Genomic DNA, 21,250 nt, shown 5'->3' with positions numbered 1-21,250 from the left:
AATGCTTCCAGTACCTCTTAGGAAGGAATTTCCACTTTCGTCGACATAGCTCCAGTTCCAAATCATGTTTTGGAAATAGCTTCCCCTCGTTAGCCCGCCCGAGAGTGTCGGCTACCTTCTAGTCTCTAACAGGCTCTAGGTTTTGACACCTTTTTTCTTTTTTATCTTTGCGCCTTGAGAAAAATAGAACGGCAAGCGTTCCTCAGCATTTCCATAATTCCGAGGTGATAACATCGGCAGCAGTGCAGTTGTCAAATTGCAGACCCGGGTGGTGAAAAGAGCACTATCTAAGGGCGATCGCAGTGAAACCGTCTTCCATCAAAAGCTTATTTGCATGCATCATTTGTGGGAGCGTGGCAGCTGTCTTTTGGACCGAGCATGCTTGCCTCGGCAGCCCAAATCGCGACACACCAGCCTGCTAGCGAGCCAAGAACATTGCACGGTCAATGCAAAAACTTCTGCAAGAAGACACCCAGAAAAAAAAACCCAAATTAAAACAAAATTTATAAACGTGCCCGGATGTTTAGGAACTGTCATTACGGTTTATTGAGGTGACGGCTCAGAAAATGTTCATCAGGTGCAATCATGAATTTCAAAATTGTGCTTTTTGCTCGCACGCATGCTTGTATGTGGGTAGCACATCTTTATCCTTTTTTTCTATTTCTGAGGAATGGTCAATGAAATATATAAGCAGATTATTTTCTAATGCTGAAACTAAAACTTTAAAATTCAAGTTCACATTCCTTAAGGTTCTCTTTTATAAGTATGCAGATGCTATTTAATAGGAAATCGACCCAATTGTACATTTACAATTATGAATCAGCTGTAATACTTCTACTGAAAATGCTGCAGTGCACACCACGGTGTCTAAATTCTTCTGCCCTAGAAACTCTAGTTCTCGATTTGGGTTGAAACAGCCTGGAAGTCTGCCGTCTGTACTTCTTTAAACTCGGGGTAGACGGAGAGCTTGCACGATGTTCAGACCAGCATCAGCCAGAGAAAGGTGCTGATATTCGTGACTTAATGGGAGGTCTTACCGGGCGGGCAGGGGAAAAAAAAAAGGAAAAGCAGAAATTTAAGAAATCTTACAATGCAAATTGCTAACATAAATAAACGTCTCCTCCACCCGCCAACCCACCTACCCTCCACATACACACAGACACACCTCTTCCATTAATCACAGCACCGATGCTTATAAACAGAATTCACATCTCCCATCCCCTCCATACATTCCTTTTCGCATTCAAATCGTGCGCGTGTGTGCGGGTTTAATGCTATTTGTTTACCTCCGGAACACAAAAGACTGCTCGGCCCCTGTTGGTGGTTTTGACACCACATGTTGATGAAGTCATCCCGGTGATCTTTAACCCCTGACTGCACAAGTACTTTAGTGACAAAAGCTCAGGGGAAGCCAGTGCTGTCCGGCGCAGCTCCGATTGTGCGCGCGTGAAATCGCAGTGTGGCGCTGGTGAGCGCGCGTGCAGCTGCTGCTGGCCACAGGACTTGACAGCTGCAGCAACAGTGTACTCCACGTGCGAGCGAGCGGCGCCGTTGATGTACAGCTCATTGTTGCGACAATAAACCCGGTCATTGACGTCAGTCGAGCGGAAATTGTCATGTATGGCCGCCTGGGCGCGAGGGCCCGCGTGCTTGGGAGAGAGAGATAGCCATTGAAGAAGGCTGCTGGATGCAAAACTCCATATACATATCGAATGGCCGCGCATTGCAGATTCACAATACCGTTCTTTTGCTTCGAGAAGACTTGCTTAGTGGGGATTCGTTAAAGGTTAATTGCTTGACACACTTTCTTATTCTCTATTGCAGCTCGTCTGACAGATGCAAATACAATTATGTAGTATAGATTTTCCTTCCCCGGCTTATCTTGTATATGTATGCAGTGGTGGCGGGAGGGTAGGAGAGGAGTAGATAAACCAAAATCTATGACGGTTGGACCTTGACTTTTTCGTTGATCAATTTACTGTTCACTGCAAATGTTCCTTTACAACAACTTTCATGGTTCAACGGTACTCGACAAATTTCAATTATCAACTCACGGGAGCAAAACCCACTGCAGCGCTGTAGCTGCATCCAAAGCTCTCTTGTATGATCACGGCTTCGTCCCACCTTATGATGGCAGCCACTTCCTGTCGCTTGCTTGTCACTCCACGCAGCGGCAGCAGCAATCTCGAGAGATTATTGAGGACCTGGAGTGGCTGTTCAATGACTGAATCTGTCAGTTACACACCGGGTTCACCACGTTTCCAGCTCCCCTTCTTTCTCACGGTCCTAAAAATAATTGTTCATCCCTCTGACTGCCTTTTCCTCTCATCACTTTTCGCTAGCCATGCCAATAAACTGAAACTACCACATTTTATTCGCTGGTTGCACGTGCGTCTGTTTGACATACACGATCTGTTTGTTGTTGTATTTGTGGTGTGTGTTTCACTTGGTCATTATTGTGGATAGCATTTTGCCGAATATTCTTGGTTCCTACCTCAAAGTCTTGGGTACATCAGAGAAAATGAATCTTCAAGCTTAAAAGATAATGCCGAGAATAGCACGAATATTGAGAATGGTTTTACAACTTTAATCTTTCCACTGTTGGTAAGAAAGAACCTTGTACTTTAAACATATGTGTGTCTTATTAGCTTTTAGTTGCAATGCTGCCATGACAAAATTGTCCTAACCCCAATTGTTTTTCTCCGTTTTACAGTTCTGGAACGGTCCCAGTACGCCTGCGATGACCCGTTCTTTAAGCACAAATGCCGCTTTTGCCATAAGGTGTTTGGCAGTGATAGTGCTCTGCAAATACACGTGCGATCACACACTGGTAAGTCCGGTTTTTGTTAATCAAACAATTATGCTTGTACATAATATGGTTTAATATGGTTTTCAATATTAACACTTTGTTCGTTTGATACAAGTACCACGGTTTCTTGAAGGATGGTCCTAAATCCTGTGAATTGTCAGACACTTTTTTTCTGTAAAAGTGTCTTGGCTCTGTGTGTTTAAAAAACAGTGGATGATGGATTGTTTAAAAAAAATTGTTTACTCTTAACGTGTTTAAAAGGGTTAAATAAACTGTATAGAAAGATTTTAAACTGCCGTCAATAAATGTAACATCCGTGTTTCTCTCAGCATTCATATACCTTTTGGCAATAGTCCTGCGTGCGTGCTACAGAAATATTTTTTATTTATAAAAAATAAATAAAGAGAGAGTTTGGTTTGGGAAGTTGGGGTAGCGTGGAATTTGCGAATTCAGCATCGTATAGAATTCTTCAGAATTTTAAAGTAACATTCTTAAAACAATCTTTCTTTCATATCCTTCTTTGATGTCTGCTACCCTTTCCCCCACTCAGTCATTTATATTTGTAAAATTTGGTAAATTAGTGATTTTTCTACTCCCTCCTCCATGTTGTAACATCATCTTCACGTCATTTTTCTTGACACTCATGGACATCATTGCGGACACAGTAATGGCTGGATGGTATAATTGTCACATCCGAAGCGGCGCCAGGCCTGACACCGGGATGAGAAGTCATTAAGCAGCGGAAATCTCTCTTTTTCTGTTTACCCGTGTCCTCTCCACTCCCCGCGTCGTATATTTGAAAGTTGGAGATTTGCAAACAGTTTATAATTGCACTCCCTGCCTATGTGGCCACCGCCGGCTACAGTTTCAGACCAGTGGATACTGACGTATGTTTGGTGAACAAACGTCTTGTTACCGTTAGCTTGTTTTGGAGAGTCGCCTTGTGTCTGTAGTTGCAAACTGGATTTATTTCCCCGGGTTTTCTTTCTTTGTGGAGGTCAGGGTATGGTTCGATGTGCAGAATTTATCCGGATTTTTTTTTTAACACCCTGCCACCTACTTTAAGAACACACAGCGTTCGTATCATCGACACCATTATTTCCACCCAACTAGAGTGTCTTTATATGTTGAAGGTTAAGTTCAGATGTAAGGGGCATGTCCCTTGGTGACGAGTTCTTAATCCCCTCTCCTCCCCTCCCTGGAAAAATGTCAGCAAGAAAGGATGTGTGTGTGTTTGGAGAGGTTGGGGGTATGGTGGAGGAGTTGCCCTTGTGGTACTAGGATACAGCCGGATTGGGCGCATGGCTCTAATCACCAGAAGCCGTCAGTTTGTTGGCTAAAAGGCAAGCTAATTTTGGCACCCTTCCATTTCTACCCTCTTTTTTTCGGGTCGATTTGAGACAAAATGCGTGTGCAGAGTAATGAGGCCGGTGCAATATGAAAACTGGGCGAATAGGAAGGTAATGTTTTTACCCCACACCTACTGTGCAAACACCCGGAATATCAGTTGCCGTCGAAAAGACCTTTAGCCTAGCGAAATGATTCATCAAAGTCGGGTAGGGAAACGCCGTAGCCGCACCATCATGGGGGTAAATAGACTCGGAGGAAAAAAAAAAGTTTAAAAAAGGCTCATCGCTTTTTGCAGAGCCGAGGGTGTACAGAGGGGCAATGAGAGAGTGGGATGCTGAAGGGGGGAAGGGAAGCGGGAAGGAAGGAAGAAAGACATCAGGGTACGATTTGTGAATGAGTTTGTGACAGGACGATTGCTTTGCGACTTGACAGCGGTGCTCAAAAGTGAAAAGGTCAAAGGAGACACCAAGGAAGAGCATAGATAGCTGCTGACTATGTGTGCTGCTGAGCACGCACATCCAAAGGACAAGGCATTTCAAGCGAGATGATTTAACACAAATCCACTTTTTCGGTCGATTTTATTTGCCGTTGGCACAAACGATTTTTTTTTCAATGAAAGTTAAAGGTGAGATCTGGTAGGCGAAAGGATCAACACCTTTGTTTTCAGGGCCGCCGAGAGCCAGCCCGGGCCCCGGGACAGACCTCTCCGGGCCCCTTGTACTTGTAATCGTAAATTATTTTCCCAGTATATAATGTATGTTTACAATTCGAATCTCAATATCTACACTCAAACTCAACTCTCTGCATGTGTAATCTTGGGTGTTCTGTCCTTAGACCTTCTCTTTAAAAGAAAACAAAAGGAGAAGAAGAAAAAAAAATCCACTGACCAAGGCCGGGCCCCCTTGACAGCCGCGGGCCCGGGTACACCAGACCCCCCTGTCCCCCCCTCTCGTCAGGCCTGTTTGTTTTAGACAACCGCATTGAGAAGGAAATGATTGTGTCGAAGAAAAAGAAAATAAAAAGAAAAAAGAAGTATGATGAAATAAGAACTGCAAGCGAATGTCATGCCTAAAAAGAAACGAACTGTTACCATCATTAAGAAGAAAAACGAAAACTATAACAGTCGTGAGCTCAGTAACAGTTTTAAAAAGTTGTGTGTGCCTGAGAGAGAGAGAAATGTCTTTACAATCTGAATGAGCAACCTTTAAAAGAATGAAACTATGTCATACCATGTTAAAACTTCTTATTTATATTGTTTACCTGATGTTTGTCTCGCATTTCTTCTGCTTTTGTATTGCTGATCTGAACATTTAATACATAAACATCTCGTCTGTCTTTTCTTAGAAGACACTACTTCATTTCAGAATAATACGAATGTCTATTATACCTGAATATTTTAAAGTAAAAACAAGGTTGTACAAAGCCGCAGCAGCGCAGCGAGAAAAAGAGTAAGAGACTGATTCTTTCTTCCAACTCTCTCCTCAAACTCAATAAAATATTGGGGGTTAAATCTGGCATACTGAACAAAATGTACGGCAGAAGACTATTGCCATTATCTGTGTAGCAATCTGTCAGTAAAGCGAAGAAAAGCTGACACAGATATCAGGAAAGCTTCCTACCTCACCTGGCAGTTGCTGGCTCCAGTGTTGATGTGCAGTAATGATAACAGATAACATGACTCCACCACCTTGTTTGTACCTGCAACAAAAGTTACCTGTACTGGAATCTCTCATCTACTTTCGCAAACCCACAGTGCATTTTTTTAAACCGTCAACACCAGTGATTAAGACTATTGCATAAAAATGAACATTTATCTTTCGATGTCGATTTTTAGTCAAGTGTTTATATGAATGAAATAAATACCAAAAGTTGCGTTCACAATATGATGCACCCTCGTGTTTAGCTGTAATATATATAAATAGTGTTATTCCGAGATATTGAACAACACATTGCACGAGTCGGAGACTTCGCTCCACCTTGTTTTTCTTTCAGGTGCCCTTAAACTCTGGGGTTGATGTACGGTGACGGTCAGGTCACGTGATGTTTTACTTTTGATGTTTCTTAACGTGTTTCGTACCTACTGTTGCCTTGCCTCTATGTTAGCTAGATCATCTCTACGGCATCAATCATTGGCCGATGCATGCAGCAGAAGAGCTCGGCAAATGGCGGAGAAGACTGGTTGTGGAAAGCCGCACTGGCTGACGAGCAGTCATAAACCTTTCCTGATGTTGGCAATCTTATCTACATGATATACGCCGTCTTGAACGTTTCTCTAGGTGTAAGCGTTTGAAATAACTCGTTGGGAAACTTTCAGTTTTGCTTCTGCCACGATTGTCTGGATACCTGTAGCAACTGTTTTGAGTATTTTTTGCGGGCCTTCCTATGGTGCAATTTTTTAAAAATTCTCTATTGTTTATACAGAACTCGATGGGAGTGGAGGTTTCGTACCTCAAGAAAGTTATTTTTAAGTCTTTTATTTTAAAATGTGGTCGTTGTGGAGATGGAACTAAAACACCGGTTGTCTCCAGGTGTACTACTCCTTGTTTCATTTTTTCGCACAAATTCAGAGTTATTAATATCTCTAGGCGTCTGACATTTGTACCACAATCTCTCCAGTGTGAGGATGAGCTGGCTATGGACACAGGCAGGAGGAACACTTCCCATGAGCCGCTGTTAGAGCTGACCTATGTTTGCCCACCAGACACCGTTTGGGGATCAGTGACGAGGCGACACCTCGACGATAACAGAGACAGCGACGAGACAGATTTCCACCAAACTTTTCGCACTTAAGGATTTTTTCCCCCACCTATTTTTGGGGTGGGTGGGGGGATCAGGGTTCATCGCGATTTAACCCCAGAGATTAGTGACTAACCGTTCTAGACAGAGGAGAAGGAAGCCGGGTACAGGGTCAGACAGAACGTGTTTGGAAGTCAACACCTTCACCCGAACATTGTTTCTTTGCCCGTCACGCACCGTAATCGGCGATAGGAGGGACGTTAAACAAGTTTGTGCACGTGGGGTCACGGATGCAAATCTAACTTGGTATCTGTATTTGAAAGGTGCGCGCGGTTGGCCTTATCCTCCGGTACACATATGAAGGGCACTAAGTGCGCGCGGAACGTGGCTGGAGAGAATAAGTAGTCGGCTCCATACTGACACGGAAACCGCCGGGCTCAGGCCACTTGTTTGACTGGCCTCGAGACCTTTTCTGCGTCACGGATGAGTCTTATGTTCCGAGGGTTTCACCGCCTGCATGTGTGTTTGCGCTGTTTTGAAGGGGAAATGTCACAGACCCGCCGCTCAGACTGAAGAAGGTGTCAACGTTGGGGTTTTTTGCTTTTTTTCTTTCTTTTAAGAAAAGTTCTAGGATGTAACACTCTTCTTCACTTCAAACAAATTTGACCAGATAATTTATCTGGATCGCAAAGCAGTGGCAGAAATCATGCACGATCTGAAAATGATAGATAACTTCCACCGGTGAGTCTACCAGAAGAAATGCAGTCCACCAGAGAAAAGTGCCGAGCGATTTGAAAGAGTAACCACTCGGTCACCAGTATGTTTCCATGGACACTTCGTTCTTTGAAGACGCGGTGTTCTCTGTTGTCTGGTCCTGTTGGTTTCTTTTGGGGTCAATGCCGGGATTAATGCACAAATACGGTTGGTGTTCCGAAAGACTAGTGTGAATAATAAAGAAGGGAAATAATCTTGAGAAACAAAACCAAACATTGTAGTAGTCGGGTAACAGACTCCGTTTTTTTCTTCTTCTTTATTCAAGTGTCTGTAGGGTTTGGGAGATGTCCAACCTACTTTTCTTTGGTGAGTGAATTAGCTTTTGGCTGACCACTCCCCGTGCGATCCTCTGTGATATTCAATACCTGCTTCAAGGCCCTCAAATCCGGATCTGAACACTAACGCCTGAGCTTCTTTGCCGGCCTGTCCTGCTGCCCTTGTGCTCGGTCAGTTCCCAACGATATCTGATATTTCTACCCAGGGACGGCTGGCGCAAAACTTGGGCGAAGATGAAGGGTGTATGGTTTCATCCAGCCCGTTCCCCTCTCTCTGTCTTTCTGTCTTTCTCTCTGACTCTCTGGTTGGGCACATCTGTCGCTTCCCCACGCATTTTATGAAGAGACAATAAGATTGCTTAGTGACAACTGTTTTTCAGATTATCTAGTTCAACAATTAAACAGCTTTGTTTTTGCTTGATCTTTCGACTCAATTTTTATTATCTCTAAAGAATTGGGCGGATGTATATCATAGTACAAAGGAACAAAAATATTTGTTTTTTTACTTATTTTACCATACTGACTGCAATTTGTAGCTAATAATCAATAGTTAACAGTACTTAAACCAGAAGTTTATATTTAAACTTGTTTACATTTGTATGATATGACAGGACAAGCACGCACGGACTGTCAAGTGTCTCTAACACCAGACTAGTATCTTAATATATGAAGTCTTTTGATAACCAAAGGCTAATAGAACAATATGATTAATTGCAAATAATTTTGGTTTTGCAGGTGAGCGCCCCTTCAAATGCAACATATGCGGCAACCGGTTTTCAACCAAAGGAAACCTGAAAGTTCACTTTGAACGACACAAAGCCAAGTATCCTCACGTCAAAATGAACCCGAATCCGGTACCCGAACACCTGGATCGTTTGCCTCTCCCTCCCGTTGTTCCGCCACCTATAAATACCAGCACACCCATTCCTCCATCTCTGCCTCTACCCCCGGGTATATTGCACCATACAGAGCCTCATCATCCGACTCTACCTCCAAGGCTGATGTTCCCCGGCGGCGGTCCTGGCGGGCTATTTCCTTCGGGCCTAGGTCCAAGCTTCATGTCTCCACCTCTGCCTCGTCTTCCTGGTCCGCATTTCCCTCCACGTACAATAAGCAGCCTCGTGTCCCCGCAGCCCAAAATGGAGCCACTGCTACCTAGTCCCAAACACAGTCCGAGAGATACACCCACTTCTGTGCCACACCTGGACCCAAACCGAGCTCCATCGAGATCTGAAAGTGAGACTGTCGCGCCACGTTCCGGACCCACTCCTGATGGTCACAAGTCCGCTGGCAGCATCGCCAGCAACAGCAGTAGCAGTAGTGGTAGTAGACCCCCTAGTTCTCCGCCAATGCCATCAATACCTCCCTTATCGTCATTTTCTGGCCAGGCCTGCTCCACCCAGAGCATTGTTAGCTCCTCCGTCAGTCCCCTCACAACGGTTTGCTCTTCCATGTCTTCAGCCAACCCTTTACCTCCTCTAATACCCAGCCACTCCTCGCTGTCTGGCCACCTGCCGGTATCACAGCCCCTTATGCTCCCTCATCCAGCGCAGAGTTTCACTAGTCACAGTCTGCCCATGACTCCGACCTCATTTCCACTGCCTTCCCCTCTCAGCTCTAGTCTTCCCATGATGCGCAGTCCAGCAGCTCCCTTTGTTCCTCCTCCACCCCTTCCTGGTGCCCCAGTCGACGGGCTTTTTCGTAATTCCATCATACCCAGCAAGACCATCGACCCGTCGGAGAACCTCGAGCAGTACATGGAAATTCAGAAATCGGAGACATCCAAACTGGAAGCTCTAGTCAAGAACATCGAGCAGAAGATCACGGACCCCAATCAGTGCGTCATCTGTCACCGGGTTCTCAGCTGCAAAAGCGCACTTCAGATGCACTACCGGATCCACACAGGGGAGCGGCCTTACAGGTGCAAAATATGCGGGCGTTGTTTCACCACTAAAGGTAACTTGAAGACTCACATGGGCGTCCACCGTGCCAAGCCTCCCGTCAGGATGATGCATCACTGCTCCATCTGCCGCAAGCAGTTCACCAACCTTCTTGTGCTGCAGCAGCACATTCGCATGCACACTGCAGCTGCCATGCAAGGCATGCCTCCGCACTTGTTTCCTCAGCTACCTTTTCCGCCAGGCTTGCCTCAGCACCACAAGGCCTTTGAGCCATTTGATCTCTCTCGACCCCACGAGCCCAAGGAGCTTGACCTCAGCAAAGGAAGTTCGGGCCATTATGGGATGGGGGCTGAACGCCGAGAGCTCGGTGGCTACCATGGTGACGGACAGGATGGAAGTTTGCGGGACAGTGAGGATGAGAATATGGACGAGGAGTTGAGAAAGGAACTAGACGACAACATGGAAGATGACAGCATGGATGGCATGGATGACCACGACGGCGACGGCTACGGCACGGCGGACGAGCACCCTGGTGGTGTGGATCCAACCTCCCACCACGGCGGCCACTCTACTTACAGTGAGAATGGCGACTCCGATCGCCCCGATTCCAACATGTCTGCGCCTTACAACTTCGACTCGCTGCCCCCCAATCAGCCCATACCTCCAACCTCCGATGGCATGGACAGCTTCATGCCTTCGTCTTACCCTCACCCCAAGTACAACACATCTCTCGCTGCCCTTGAGGAGCGGGTCAAGGCCATCGACAGCCACTCGGCGCAGACGTCCTTTGAAAGGTTCCGCAACAGCATGGGCTTAGGTTCCAGTCCTTTCTTTTTGGACAAATCCTTATCCCCAGGATCCCTTGGACACAACACCGGCGGAGGAGAGAAATCACCTATCTCCCCACGCAGTCAAGGCCCATCAGAAACTGGCTCCGACCTGAGCAGAGACGATTCTAAGTCTTCGGTGGCCGACTATGGCCTGAACCCACTGGGCTTCTCTATGTTTGGAGGGTTGGACGCTGGCAGGATGGGGAATAGTAAACTCAGCACGACCTGCAACATTTGCTACAAAACATTTGCATGTCGCAGTGCTCTTGACATCCACTACCGCAGCCACACTAAAGAAAGGCCGTTCAAATGTGATGCTTGCGATCGCGCCTTCTCCACCAGAGGGAACCTGAAGCAACACACTCTGACTCACAAAATTCGGGACTTCCCAGACTCCAAAATGACCGACGACGGTGACAGCTCGCACAGCAACAACGCCATGGCGGACGAAAATTATGACAAAGAGTGTAGAGATGAAGAATCGCAAAATGTAGAGGATCGACACTCGCCAGCCGAGCCCCTTGTCAACGGCAACACACTGGCAGAGGCACCAACAGATTCCAACATCAAGGCATCACCACCGTCTTCTGCGTCCAACTCACCCTCCGCCTCCTCCCAGCAACGCGTGCCTCAGTGTTCATCAGATGCCGACTCGCAGCTAAAGAACCCGCCATACCCTAGCACCAGCAGCAACAACAACAACAGCATCATCGCCAACAAGAACAGCGTTCCCCAAGGCAGAGATAACGAGGCCAGCGTTGTGGTGAAAAATGAACACCACTCCTCATCCTCGTCCTCGCCATCGTCGGGTGGGGGAGAGTCTGGGGTGAAGCGGCACAAGCACCAATGTATGACATGCAATAAGGTGTTCTCCAGCGCCAGCGCCTTGCAGATCCACACCAGGACTCACACCGGCGATAAACCTTTCAAGTGCACCGTCTGTGGAAAGGCAAGTGTTATCTCTAGGTTTTTAATTTCTTGTGTGTACTAGTATCTTTACTTGTTATTGTGAGGCTATTTGCCATTCCACAACTGCCCGACAACAAAATTAAAATACACAGAAATATGACAAAAGGAACATTTTGATTAAAAGTGTAAATAGACCTATTGGGGAAAAACACCCATTCGGCTCAACCTAGTTCAAGACAGTAACATTTTCCTGCTATTATTTATTACAGGCGTTCACGACGCGAGGTAACCTCAAGGTTCACATGGGTACCCACATGTGGAACAACTCTCCATCCCGCAGAGGACGCCGCATGTCCATAGACCCGCCATTCCTGCTGGGACACATGAGGGAACACCCATATTTGCCATCGGGGGCATTTCCACCTGCCCCACGTCCGCCGCCACCTGACATGTTCTTCCAGTACCCACCCAGCTTCATGAACGGCCTCTCGCCAAAGCTCAATGAGATTCCAGTCATTCAAAGCGTCAACGGAGGACTAGGTCACCACCTACCGCCCGTATACCCGATGCCGCATCATTACCCACCCAGCAGCAAGGATGATCATCATCTCAAGCACCCAGTAGACCTCCTCCTAGGCCGCAGTAGTGGCGATATCCGAGAGCGAGGCGACGAGAGAGGGCGTGAGCATCTCTCTTCCCTACATGCCCGCTCGCCGCATTCTGCTCCTTCCCCTCTGAACCAACGGATGTCTGTTGATGTTTCCCAGGCAGGCAGCCTCACGGCATCTGGAGAGCTCGACCTCAGCATGAAAACCGTGCAGCCGCAGCAGCAGCAGCAGCAGCTATCAGCATTTGGCAAGACCGTCAGTCCTTCACGGCCATCACCTGGCTCCCACCCTGCTTCCCCTGCCACGATCTCCTCTCCCTTGCTGGTGACCAACGGCGGCAGTGACAGCAGCAGCGGGATGTCCCCGCTACACAACAAGGAAAGTGGTGGTGGACACGAGCTCCGGCGCCCCTCCGCGTCGCCTCCCTCGCCGTGGCTGTGGAACGCCGCCAGCTGCCATCACTGCGGACAGACCTTCCAGACGACCGCGGCCCTTGAGCAGCACATCCAGACCAAGCATCTTCAGAACGAGGCTCATTCCGCCCAGAAAGCCGTGGCCGTATAACAACAGACTGCCTCCGAAACAGAACTGTGTTGTTGGAAAAACGGACCATCTTACTACTACCGCCGAACTTAATGGACGGCTGGGTGTTTCACGCTTAGAAAAAGTTCGACCCCTTCCGGACTTGTTCTACCAATATTAAAATATCCCACCTGGAGACTTGAAAGGGTGTTGTCTGAGACTCAGATGGCGCTGCCATTAGCAGCGCTATTTTTACAAATTACCAAAGGAGCTGTGTTGTCAAGATGGTGTGAGAAATTAAAAAAGAATCAAAAGTTGTGACTTCCCAGAACAGTATGAGTCCTTTATTAACTATTCTCTGGCTTGTTCTAGACAGAATTAGTCGCTGCATTCTGTTTATTTTTAGAGCATGCTGCTCCACAGACATTCAAAACAATTTTTTTTTAAACTCGGGATTTTTGTCTCGTAAGCGACATCATGACCTCTCATTTGCTGGATTACGCTATGTGCCACTAACTGTTTGTGTTAATTTTAAAACTCATTTTTTTTGTAATGAAATAGTTTCTTTCATGCGATGACAGTTTGTTATCTGGACAAAAACAAACAAAATCTTGTGACTATATAACTACTCGTGTGACCTCTAGTAGTGTGGAAGCAAAAGGGTGACTATTCTCCCGCCTCCCTGTCAAGGAGCTGACATGAGAAAAGCAGTCCTTGTGCGTCCTTCGTAACGGAAGTCTGTCTAAACAGCAACAGGCATCAGTCAGGTGGCATTTAGAATAGTCATCTCCATATCGTGATATGACGAGCACAAAAAAAAAATAAATAAAAAAAATTGGTACGCCAACGCTTCTTAACAGATTTGTTGACGTCACGGTTGTACGGTCGCTCCCTTTTGCGCCGTACAGTTTTGTCACGTGCACTGTATATTTATGTCTGTAGGTAGACACATTCCGTGTTCACAGTTCGTTTCCGCTGCTGAAGACACAAACTTCTTGAGAGACAGCACTACACTAGACGTCCAGCAGCTGCCGTGGTCCCGGGGTCATGCATGCCGTCGCGGGGGTTTGGCTTTGTCACGTGCAAGATGTTGTGTGCTGTTCGTCGTTCTTGTCGTCATTGCTCTTATCTGCGATTTTAGTGGAGTGTATATGTTGACCAGACACGCATAGCCACTTTGGAATGACCAACATTGCTGGATCTTGCTGTTTAAAGAACGCACGAACTTGCGATTCTACGTTCCCTTTTTTAACTTTTTTTTTTTAACAAACAAATTTTCTCGAGCGATCGAGACATACTGCTATCTCAAATACCTCGTAGCTAACTAATCAGTAAAGTTTCAATTTTTCTATGTTGGATTTAACCCCCACCCTACCACCGCAGTAGACAATTAACGAATAGACATTTTTAGTTTCGTAGAAACATTTTATGGAATTGTCAGCGGTTGTCATGTTTACATGTTAACTAGCCTCTCCGTGCAAACATTCGAACATAAAATGTTGCATTAAACGTGATCACTTGCACTGAATATGTGGATCAGGTACATGAAAGCTGTTCAAACAGTCTTCGCTCCGAGCACAGTTTGCCGTGTCTTCAGGCTCCATTAACTGTTAGCAAGCACGTGGGCTCCTGTGCCCTGCCCTGGGTGGTCGAGTTACAACAAACCTGCCCACCCTGCTGTGGAACTAGCAATATGCAAGAATCACTCGCAAGAACGAAATTCTATACAAATTACCATAACCCCATTCACTTCCACCCACTCCCTCCACGCATCACTTTGTGTACTTACTCCTGTTGTTTATAAATTGTCAACTCGCAACTTCAGTTTTATTTTAATGTTCAGCTTGTTCTGTGTAATTTTAGTTTGAAGTTTCCCTTTTCTCCCTTTCAGGGAAGGAACACTGTCCAAATGCAGTGTACAGTACTATGTACAGTTTTTTTAAAAGTCCCACCTCGTGCAACTTCCTAATAAATTCATGAAGAGAGTAAGTGCACTATACTGACCTGTGATTATTGATAGACTAGCATCGTGTGTCTGCAAGTGCTGTGGATGATGTTTTTGTGTAAACTGTTTGCAAATGAATGATATTCTTGACATTACGCTGTTTAGAGAATGTTGTACTAACAATCATGTAAATAGCTTTTTTTGAAAGCAGTGGTTGTCTCTAGTCGTACGAAATAAAACCGGCGCAGAAAAAAATCAAAATACTCTTTCTCTGTAAGTGAGAAGATAGAAAACACTAGTTCCAGATACTCGCTTTTTATTTTTCTTTCATCTTTTACAAATTTTGGTGACGTGTGTGCCATGTGTCACAATCTTTATTTCTGGTTAGTTAATGTGTTTCATGTAAGTTAGTTCCAGTCCATAATCTTTATGATAGAAATATTTTTGACATCTCCATTCTCACCTGCATTCTAAGAAGGGCTGGAGGAACATTTTCAAACAACCAGTCCGTGAGTGTTACAGGCGGTCGTCGTGTCCTCTGATTTCCCAAAACCTGTTGTAAGTTCACTTCTCGTCAAATTGTTTTTGCAGTCAATATAAGTGTTGGACCTTGCACAGTATTTTGTCACTTCAAACTACTTTCTTGGCATGTAGAAGTTTCACTTTCTGCGTTGGTTATTTTTTTTAACATATTTTCCTCTCTCTCCCTCTATGTTCTCGGTCAGTTTTGTGACATTTATTTTGTTAACATATTGAAATTTTCATAACCCATTCTTGTTGCTATGATTCTGTCTGATTCTACTCCAGTTACACGTCCTGAGTTTGGGTTTAGTTTTTGGAGTGGGTAAAACAAATGTTTGAGTCAAGTAACACAGCGGAGACTGCCTTTTTGTCCGAGCTGTAACGAGGACGATGAAAATGTAATGATAGTAACCGAGACCTAAAGTGACTACATACAGAACTGAAAGGGAGCAAATGCCAAGTTTCAACGCATTCTTTGCTAAGCAGCCTATTACATCTACGGTTGGAAAACGGCGCCTCTTGAGGTTTGCATCGATCCTCTCCTGAACCTTGTTTTCGTAGCTTCTGCTTATCCATCGAGAGCAGCAAGTGAACACGCAACCTTTTATTTTCTGTAGTAATTGTACTCATCGAAAACAAAGCTTACTTTTAGCTTATTTATTACATCTGAAAATTTACGGCACAATGTTCAGTTCAGATCCTGTTACTTGTAGTCCGTGTGTTGAAGAACTCGCTTTAACATTCTTATCTACCCCCACAATTACAAAGTTCGCGAGGACATTCATACCATGGCACTGTCAGTGACCATTAATATGTTGATCGTTGATACAACTCCAAACAGGAGATGAGCTTAGTACTTAGCTCATAAACAAAACAATGACCCACTCCCCAAACCGCACAAGGAAGAAAGATTAATCTCACAAGCTATCATAGAATCTGAGCCATCGCACTCCACACAACATCCAGTGTCGCTTGAGGTCCATCTCGTCACACTGATCACTCCACTGACTCTGGGTAGGACGATGGTGTGGGACGGTATGTTCACACTCCCATCTTTTCCCCTCCCCCACAAAGACCATTGCAGAGTAGCCTGACCCCTAACACTCTCAAATGTGACAAAACGGCGACCACGTGGTCACAAGAGTACCCAGGCTGGGGGTAAGACTGGTAAAGACCGGCGCATGGCGTATGATCGACAAGACGGTGGTGAGACCAGTGGAGAACTAAGTTGTGTCTTACCACGGAAGTTGCTCGTGTCTTAATCCAAACCACTCCCCGACATATAAATCTTTACTACTTTCATGGGAAATATTTATTGGTGGTGGTGGTGGAATAGAGGGTTGGGGATATGAAAGAGAATGAAATCCAGATGATACGTCTTTGGCATTCTGAGGCACCAACGTGGACTTTAATATCCTAGCAATGTCGACATAATATTCTGTGATGACATTGTAATTGCTGATTATTTTATATCTAGTATTTTCTAAAGGCAGTTATTATCCTCTTCATCATCATTGACGCTCAGACCACACAACTGCGCATCATGCCAAATTCTGTCTCAACCGCTACATTAATTTCCAGAAGTATTGTCACATTACTGAGATTTTTATGTTAGGCCCTCACCATCTCGCTAAATAAGAACTGATTATGAAAACAAGCATGTTCTTGTCCATCTCCTGACGATTGTTGGCATAATTTTATGAAAGTTTTTCGATGAGGACAGGTCACAAAAGGTCTGCTGTTCAACCCCCCTCACCTGAGATGCAGAAAAGATGATGTCAAAAATCATGCTAGAAACCGATCACAAGAACGACAGGACAATCCTACAATATCCTTTATACTCCATATTCTTCCCCTCCATTTTTAGATGCACCTTTACCCTCTTCATCTACGACAAACACTTCTTGTCCTCGTTCTGCTGGCGTTCGGTCCTGTCCAACCCAGTCTCACGAAATGTAGGCGTGAACCACCCTGTAATTGTTGTACATATGCCATTGTGACTCCTGCTTATTCCACCCGTGAAAGTACTTTAATAAAAGCACCCGCGCAGAGACAGTCTTCGCTTTTGTTCGGTAACTTTCTGGACCTCACATTCGTCTCACACCCAGATTTGTTTTCACAATTATCTACGATTCGTCTCCTACGAGTGGAAAACCGTTTAACACGTAGACCATGTCTAGACTTGTGTATCAGCTCCAACATTCACCTTTCATTTTTATTTTGAATTGACACTGTTTTCAAGGCTAAAGGTATGAAGAAGACTAAAAGGGACTGCTTTAGTATAGGAACAGGGTCGTTGACGAAATGGGAGGAGGGGGGCATGTTGAAAATAGCCTTTATATTTTGTCATATGAAATTAAACACACTGTTCAAGAACACCATTGTTTGTGATGCTGCTTGTGCATGTAAGTGTGGGCAAGCTGTGTGTGTTCTTGCTCTCTCGCCGTTAAGGTCTGCTTCTATTGTATATATCCAATTACATATCTAATGGAATCTGTGCACCATACCACCAACCACATCCCATGACTCAGATGTATGTGTTAAAGGGGCTCTAAACTGTCAAAGAGTCATTGTAACAGCATTTTCGGACAACGAGATTCAAGTGTTGATAAAATTTAAAACATCAAAAATAGCGACAGCAGTCATGACTACAACAGTCAAATGTAACTGAAGCTCATGGCTGCCATGCCAGTTCCTCAATCTAGCGTCAAACCATCACGTGACCCTTTGTCGACTAAGAACGCAACGCTTATCGCACCCTGTCCGAAAAGAAGTTGGAGACGATGACCATTTAAATGTTTACTTTGCCTATTCAACATTGACGCCTGGCAGTGAGGCACGACCCGTCATTTGTGCATGAGCCTTAAAAAAAAAAAAAAACCCAGTTGTGGAGGCTTTTTACATGACATTAACATTGCTACCTAATCATGCCATGACGCGAGATCTCGCGAGACATCGGTTATAACCGAGTGGCTGTCTTACTCTACACGCATCTCTCGGCGACACCAGGACACGGGGGTGGAGAGGGCTGAGAGGCAGGGCTAACCTGAGCAGCACTAGGAAAGGGAGGGTACAAAAACCACTGACACTTCTTGGCTTTCGCAGATGGTTCGACTGTAGCACATAAAGTAGTATATTAAAAAAAGAAAAAAAGAAAATACGCTGCTAGATCTTTTGGGATTCCATTTGAAGTTTGCCCACCCACCTCTTGCCCTTCAGTTCTTTTCGTGTTTGAGGTTGTTTTTTTTTTTTCGTCTTTCTCTCCCCCATCCCCCATTTTCCCTTACATTGAGTTTAAAGCACACACATGACATTTATAGGATTTTGCAGGGAGTGGGGAAAATTTGAAGAGGCAAAAAATAACGAGAGATGAACCAACCACTTTCAGTACATCCATATATATAATCAAGTCTCTCTTCAAAGTGTTCGAATTCCGAAACGTAGCGAATCACGTAAACGCACACACAAGCACAAACACGCCAACGTGTTGGGGGAGGGGGTAGGCGGGGTGCGGCAGAACATGAAAGAACCAGAAAAACACGGACACGCGCTAAGGGAGGGAGGTGTCAGAGAGGGAGGAAAGGCGAGAGCTCAACAAGAAAGCCCTCAAGTAGGCCGTCTTAATCTTCAGTACCGAACAATTCGAACGGAAAGTCGCGCGCGAGAGAGAGACAGCCGGCAAATGCCAACTGCACGCGCTTGGCACAGCGGCGCGAATATTTCTTTGATAAATCCCCGTCAGCAGAAGGCCAAGTGATGTTCCCGGCGGCTGAAAAAGATGACAGCATTTGATGCCGCCCGCGGTATGATCGCTCAACACAAAGAGGACGGGCGGCAAACTCGTCGGGCTGCAAACTGGCTTTTGATCGCACGCGCATAAACCGGGCGGACAAGAAAAGTCTTTCGGGACCGTTATTTCAAGTTACTTCAGTTTTCGTGTCCAGGCGACTGGCGCTGCGGGTTCGTTTCTGCTTCGCCTGCTTGTGGAGAGTGTGCTGTGTGTGTGTGCGTGCTGTGAGAGAGAGAGAGCATAGAAGTGGACGCCGACATCTTGCTTCGACTCCATTCGCAAAAAGTGGACAAGCTGAAAGACTACAGGGAAGGCAAAAATGCCGGGTTTGGTATCTACAAAACAGAATGAACATGGATTAGATATTTGCGTGTCAATGTGTGCACGTGACTGAGCGTGGAGTGGGGTTGGTGATGGTGGTGACGATGATGGTGGTAGTGGCGGTCGTGGTGGATGTTTTGCTCGCTTTCCCACAGCGGATGAATGAACAAACTTGAGAATTGGGGATCAGTTAATGAATTCTTCCGATCTTGGGTTTTCCCCCCAAAAAAATGAATTAAAATGCCGTCATTGCCAGCTTACATCTCTAAATGTACGGAAACTTTTATGAATGGAAATAAAGTTCGGATGCTTATGCAAACCAATCCCAGACTATTACTCCCTTCAAATCTTCAGCAACCACACATCCCTTCTGACTAGTGTTCAGCTTCTGGCTCTTCAGCCATTGTTTATTATAGCTTCAGTCACTACTTCAACATTTTAATATTTCTCTTTTTTATCCATTCCTTTCATTGTGTTGCTATGTTTTATCATTTGTTATAAATTCCACGATATGCTCTTTCTTAAGTATCCTTTGTTCCAATCCCATATATTATAAGTCACAGAGGTCCTTGAAGCCGCTTTACTTTTTATGGTGTCGTTAAGAAAAAAAGTTGGGCATATCGTAATATATCTGTTGACTGTAGTAAGCAGACACCATATTCAGAATGAAATGTGACTGTACAGTCTAGTTTCATATGAAATATTACGATGTAGTCACAGAAGGTCATGTAAGGGGCCTGACCTCATAGCACATCGTTGTGCGGTTCGTGATATTTCTGTCAAATCTGAACATAAGCTGGTGCACACATTGTTATCCCGCTGTAAATAGACACCATAGCTACATGACAGATGAAGGCGATCTCTAGTTTCATATGAAATATTAATAGCTGCAACATAGTGTACATGACCTCTTCGCACATTGTTTAGCGAAAGGTCAGAGATCACAATGTACATGTAAGAAGACACTATATAAAGATAAAATATGATGGCGCACTCACGTTTCACGGTCTTTTGCCACATGACATGATAATTATACAAGGGCAGGTCCTACTCGACCCTAATTATATATATTTTATTAACAGCAAATGGAGATGACAAATTTTCCTTAGGTTTTAGTTCATGCACGCTAATGTTTATGTGTCACGATTTGTGTCTTCACTTCCGGTCTGCCCGCCTTCTCCTCCTCAGTCTCTCATAACCCAGGTGAAATACTGCGACACTAATAGAACATCATGCACCGGAAGTCTCTTACAGATCAGACAGTTTATGTCTATTGTAATCAGACATCATATTAATTAAGACAAAATTTGACAGTTTCCTTCCTGACAAAAGGGACCTCTATTCTGTTTCGTCCTGAAATTTAAACGCAGATGATTTCATCTCTGTTTCACGTGTGTATTTTGTGTGTGTGTGTGTGTGTTTTTGTGTGAACCTCTCTTCCTCCTTCACTTTTATCTTCATGTTGCTACCTCTCTAAACCCCCTTTTCCTACAACATCCCTCTCTCCCCCTTTGCTTTCCCTCTCCTCCTCTCTCAACACTTTCCGACATCTGACTCCCTGTAAACATTAGTTGATAACAACCAATTTTGTACATATTCCACCTCTATTCTGTGTTAACTTTATGTTTAGTAACTTTGTTTACTTTTTTGTACAGAGCGAGGGCTAGATGTAAATAAAAAAAACCCTAATGTTTTGCTTATTTTCTTACTCTCCTAAATAAAGAATTCTGTCTCTGTCTCTAATGTAACCCATATCAAATGTCACCAGTGACACAAGCTTATGCCGGTGATATCTGAAGCTAAATTATTACATACATTAGTACCCACACGTCCGTTGTAAAACAGACACCATATTAAGATGAGATATGACTGTAGTCAAATTTCATAGCTCTTGTTACTACATGATAATAACTAGACAAGGGTAAGCCCTATTCTGTTCTTTTGTCTATGATCCAGGC

General features: G+C 44.9%; 1 protein-coding gene and 1 long non-coding RNA gene across 3 annotated transcripts in view; one reads left to right on the top strand and one right to left on the bottom strand.

Moving 5' to 3' along the window:
• Positions 1-17,557, top strand: part of LOC112576549 (sal-like protein 3) — a 64,521-nt gene extending 46,964 nt beyond the window's left edge. Inside the window, exons 3-5 of one of the 2 annotated variants that reach the window (XM_025259090.1) lie at positions 2,714-2,830; positions 8,680-11,624; positions 11,854-17,557. In XM_025259090.1, the coding sequence (XP_025114875.1) occupies positions 2,714-2,830; positions 8,680-11,624; positions 11,854-12,756 (3,965 nt within the window). In that variant the 3' untranslated portion in view covers positions 12,757-17,557. The remainder of the gene's footprint in view (positions 1-2,713; positions 2,831-8,679; positions 11,625-11,853) is intronic. The other variant, XM_025259092.1, reaches the window with a different exon arrangement.
• The window catches only part of LOC112576559, a 114,301-nt gene that overhangs the window by 39,348 nt on the left and 53,703 nt on the right, over positions 1-21,250 (bottom strand). Inside the window, exon 3 of the long non-coding RNA XR_003101867.1 lies at positions 5,784-5,857. This is a non-coding gene — a long non-coding RNA (uncharacterized LOC112576559). The remainder of the gene's footprint in view (positions 1-5,783; positions 5,858-21,250) is intronic.

This window comes from Pomacea canaliculata, linkage group LG12 (assembly GCF_003073045.1).
Source record: "Pomacea canaliculata isolate SZHN2017 linkage group LG12, ASM307304v1, whole genome shotgun sequence".
Lineage (NCBI taxonomy): Eukaryota > Metazoa > Mollusca > Gastropoda > Architaenioglossa > Ampullariidae > Pomacea > Pomacea canaliculata.
Note: the sequence above shows the minus strand (reverse complement) of the source record. Positions and strands in the feature narration are given on the sequence as shown.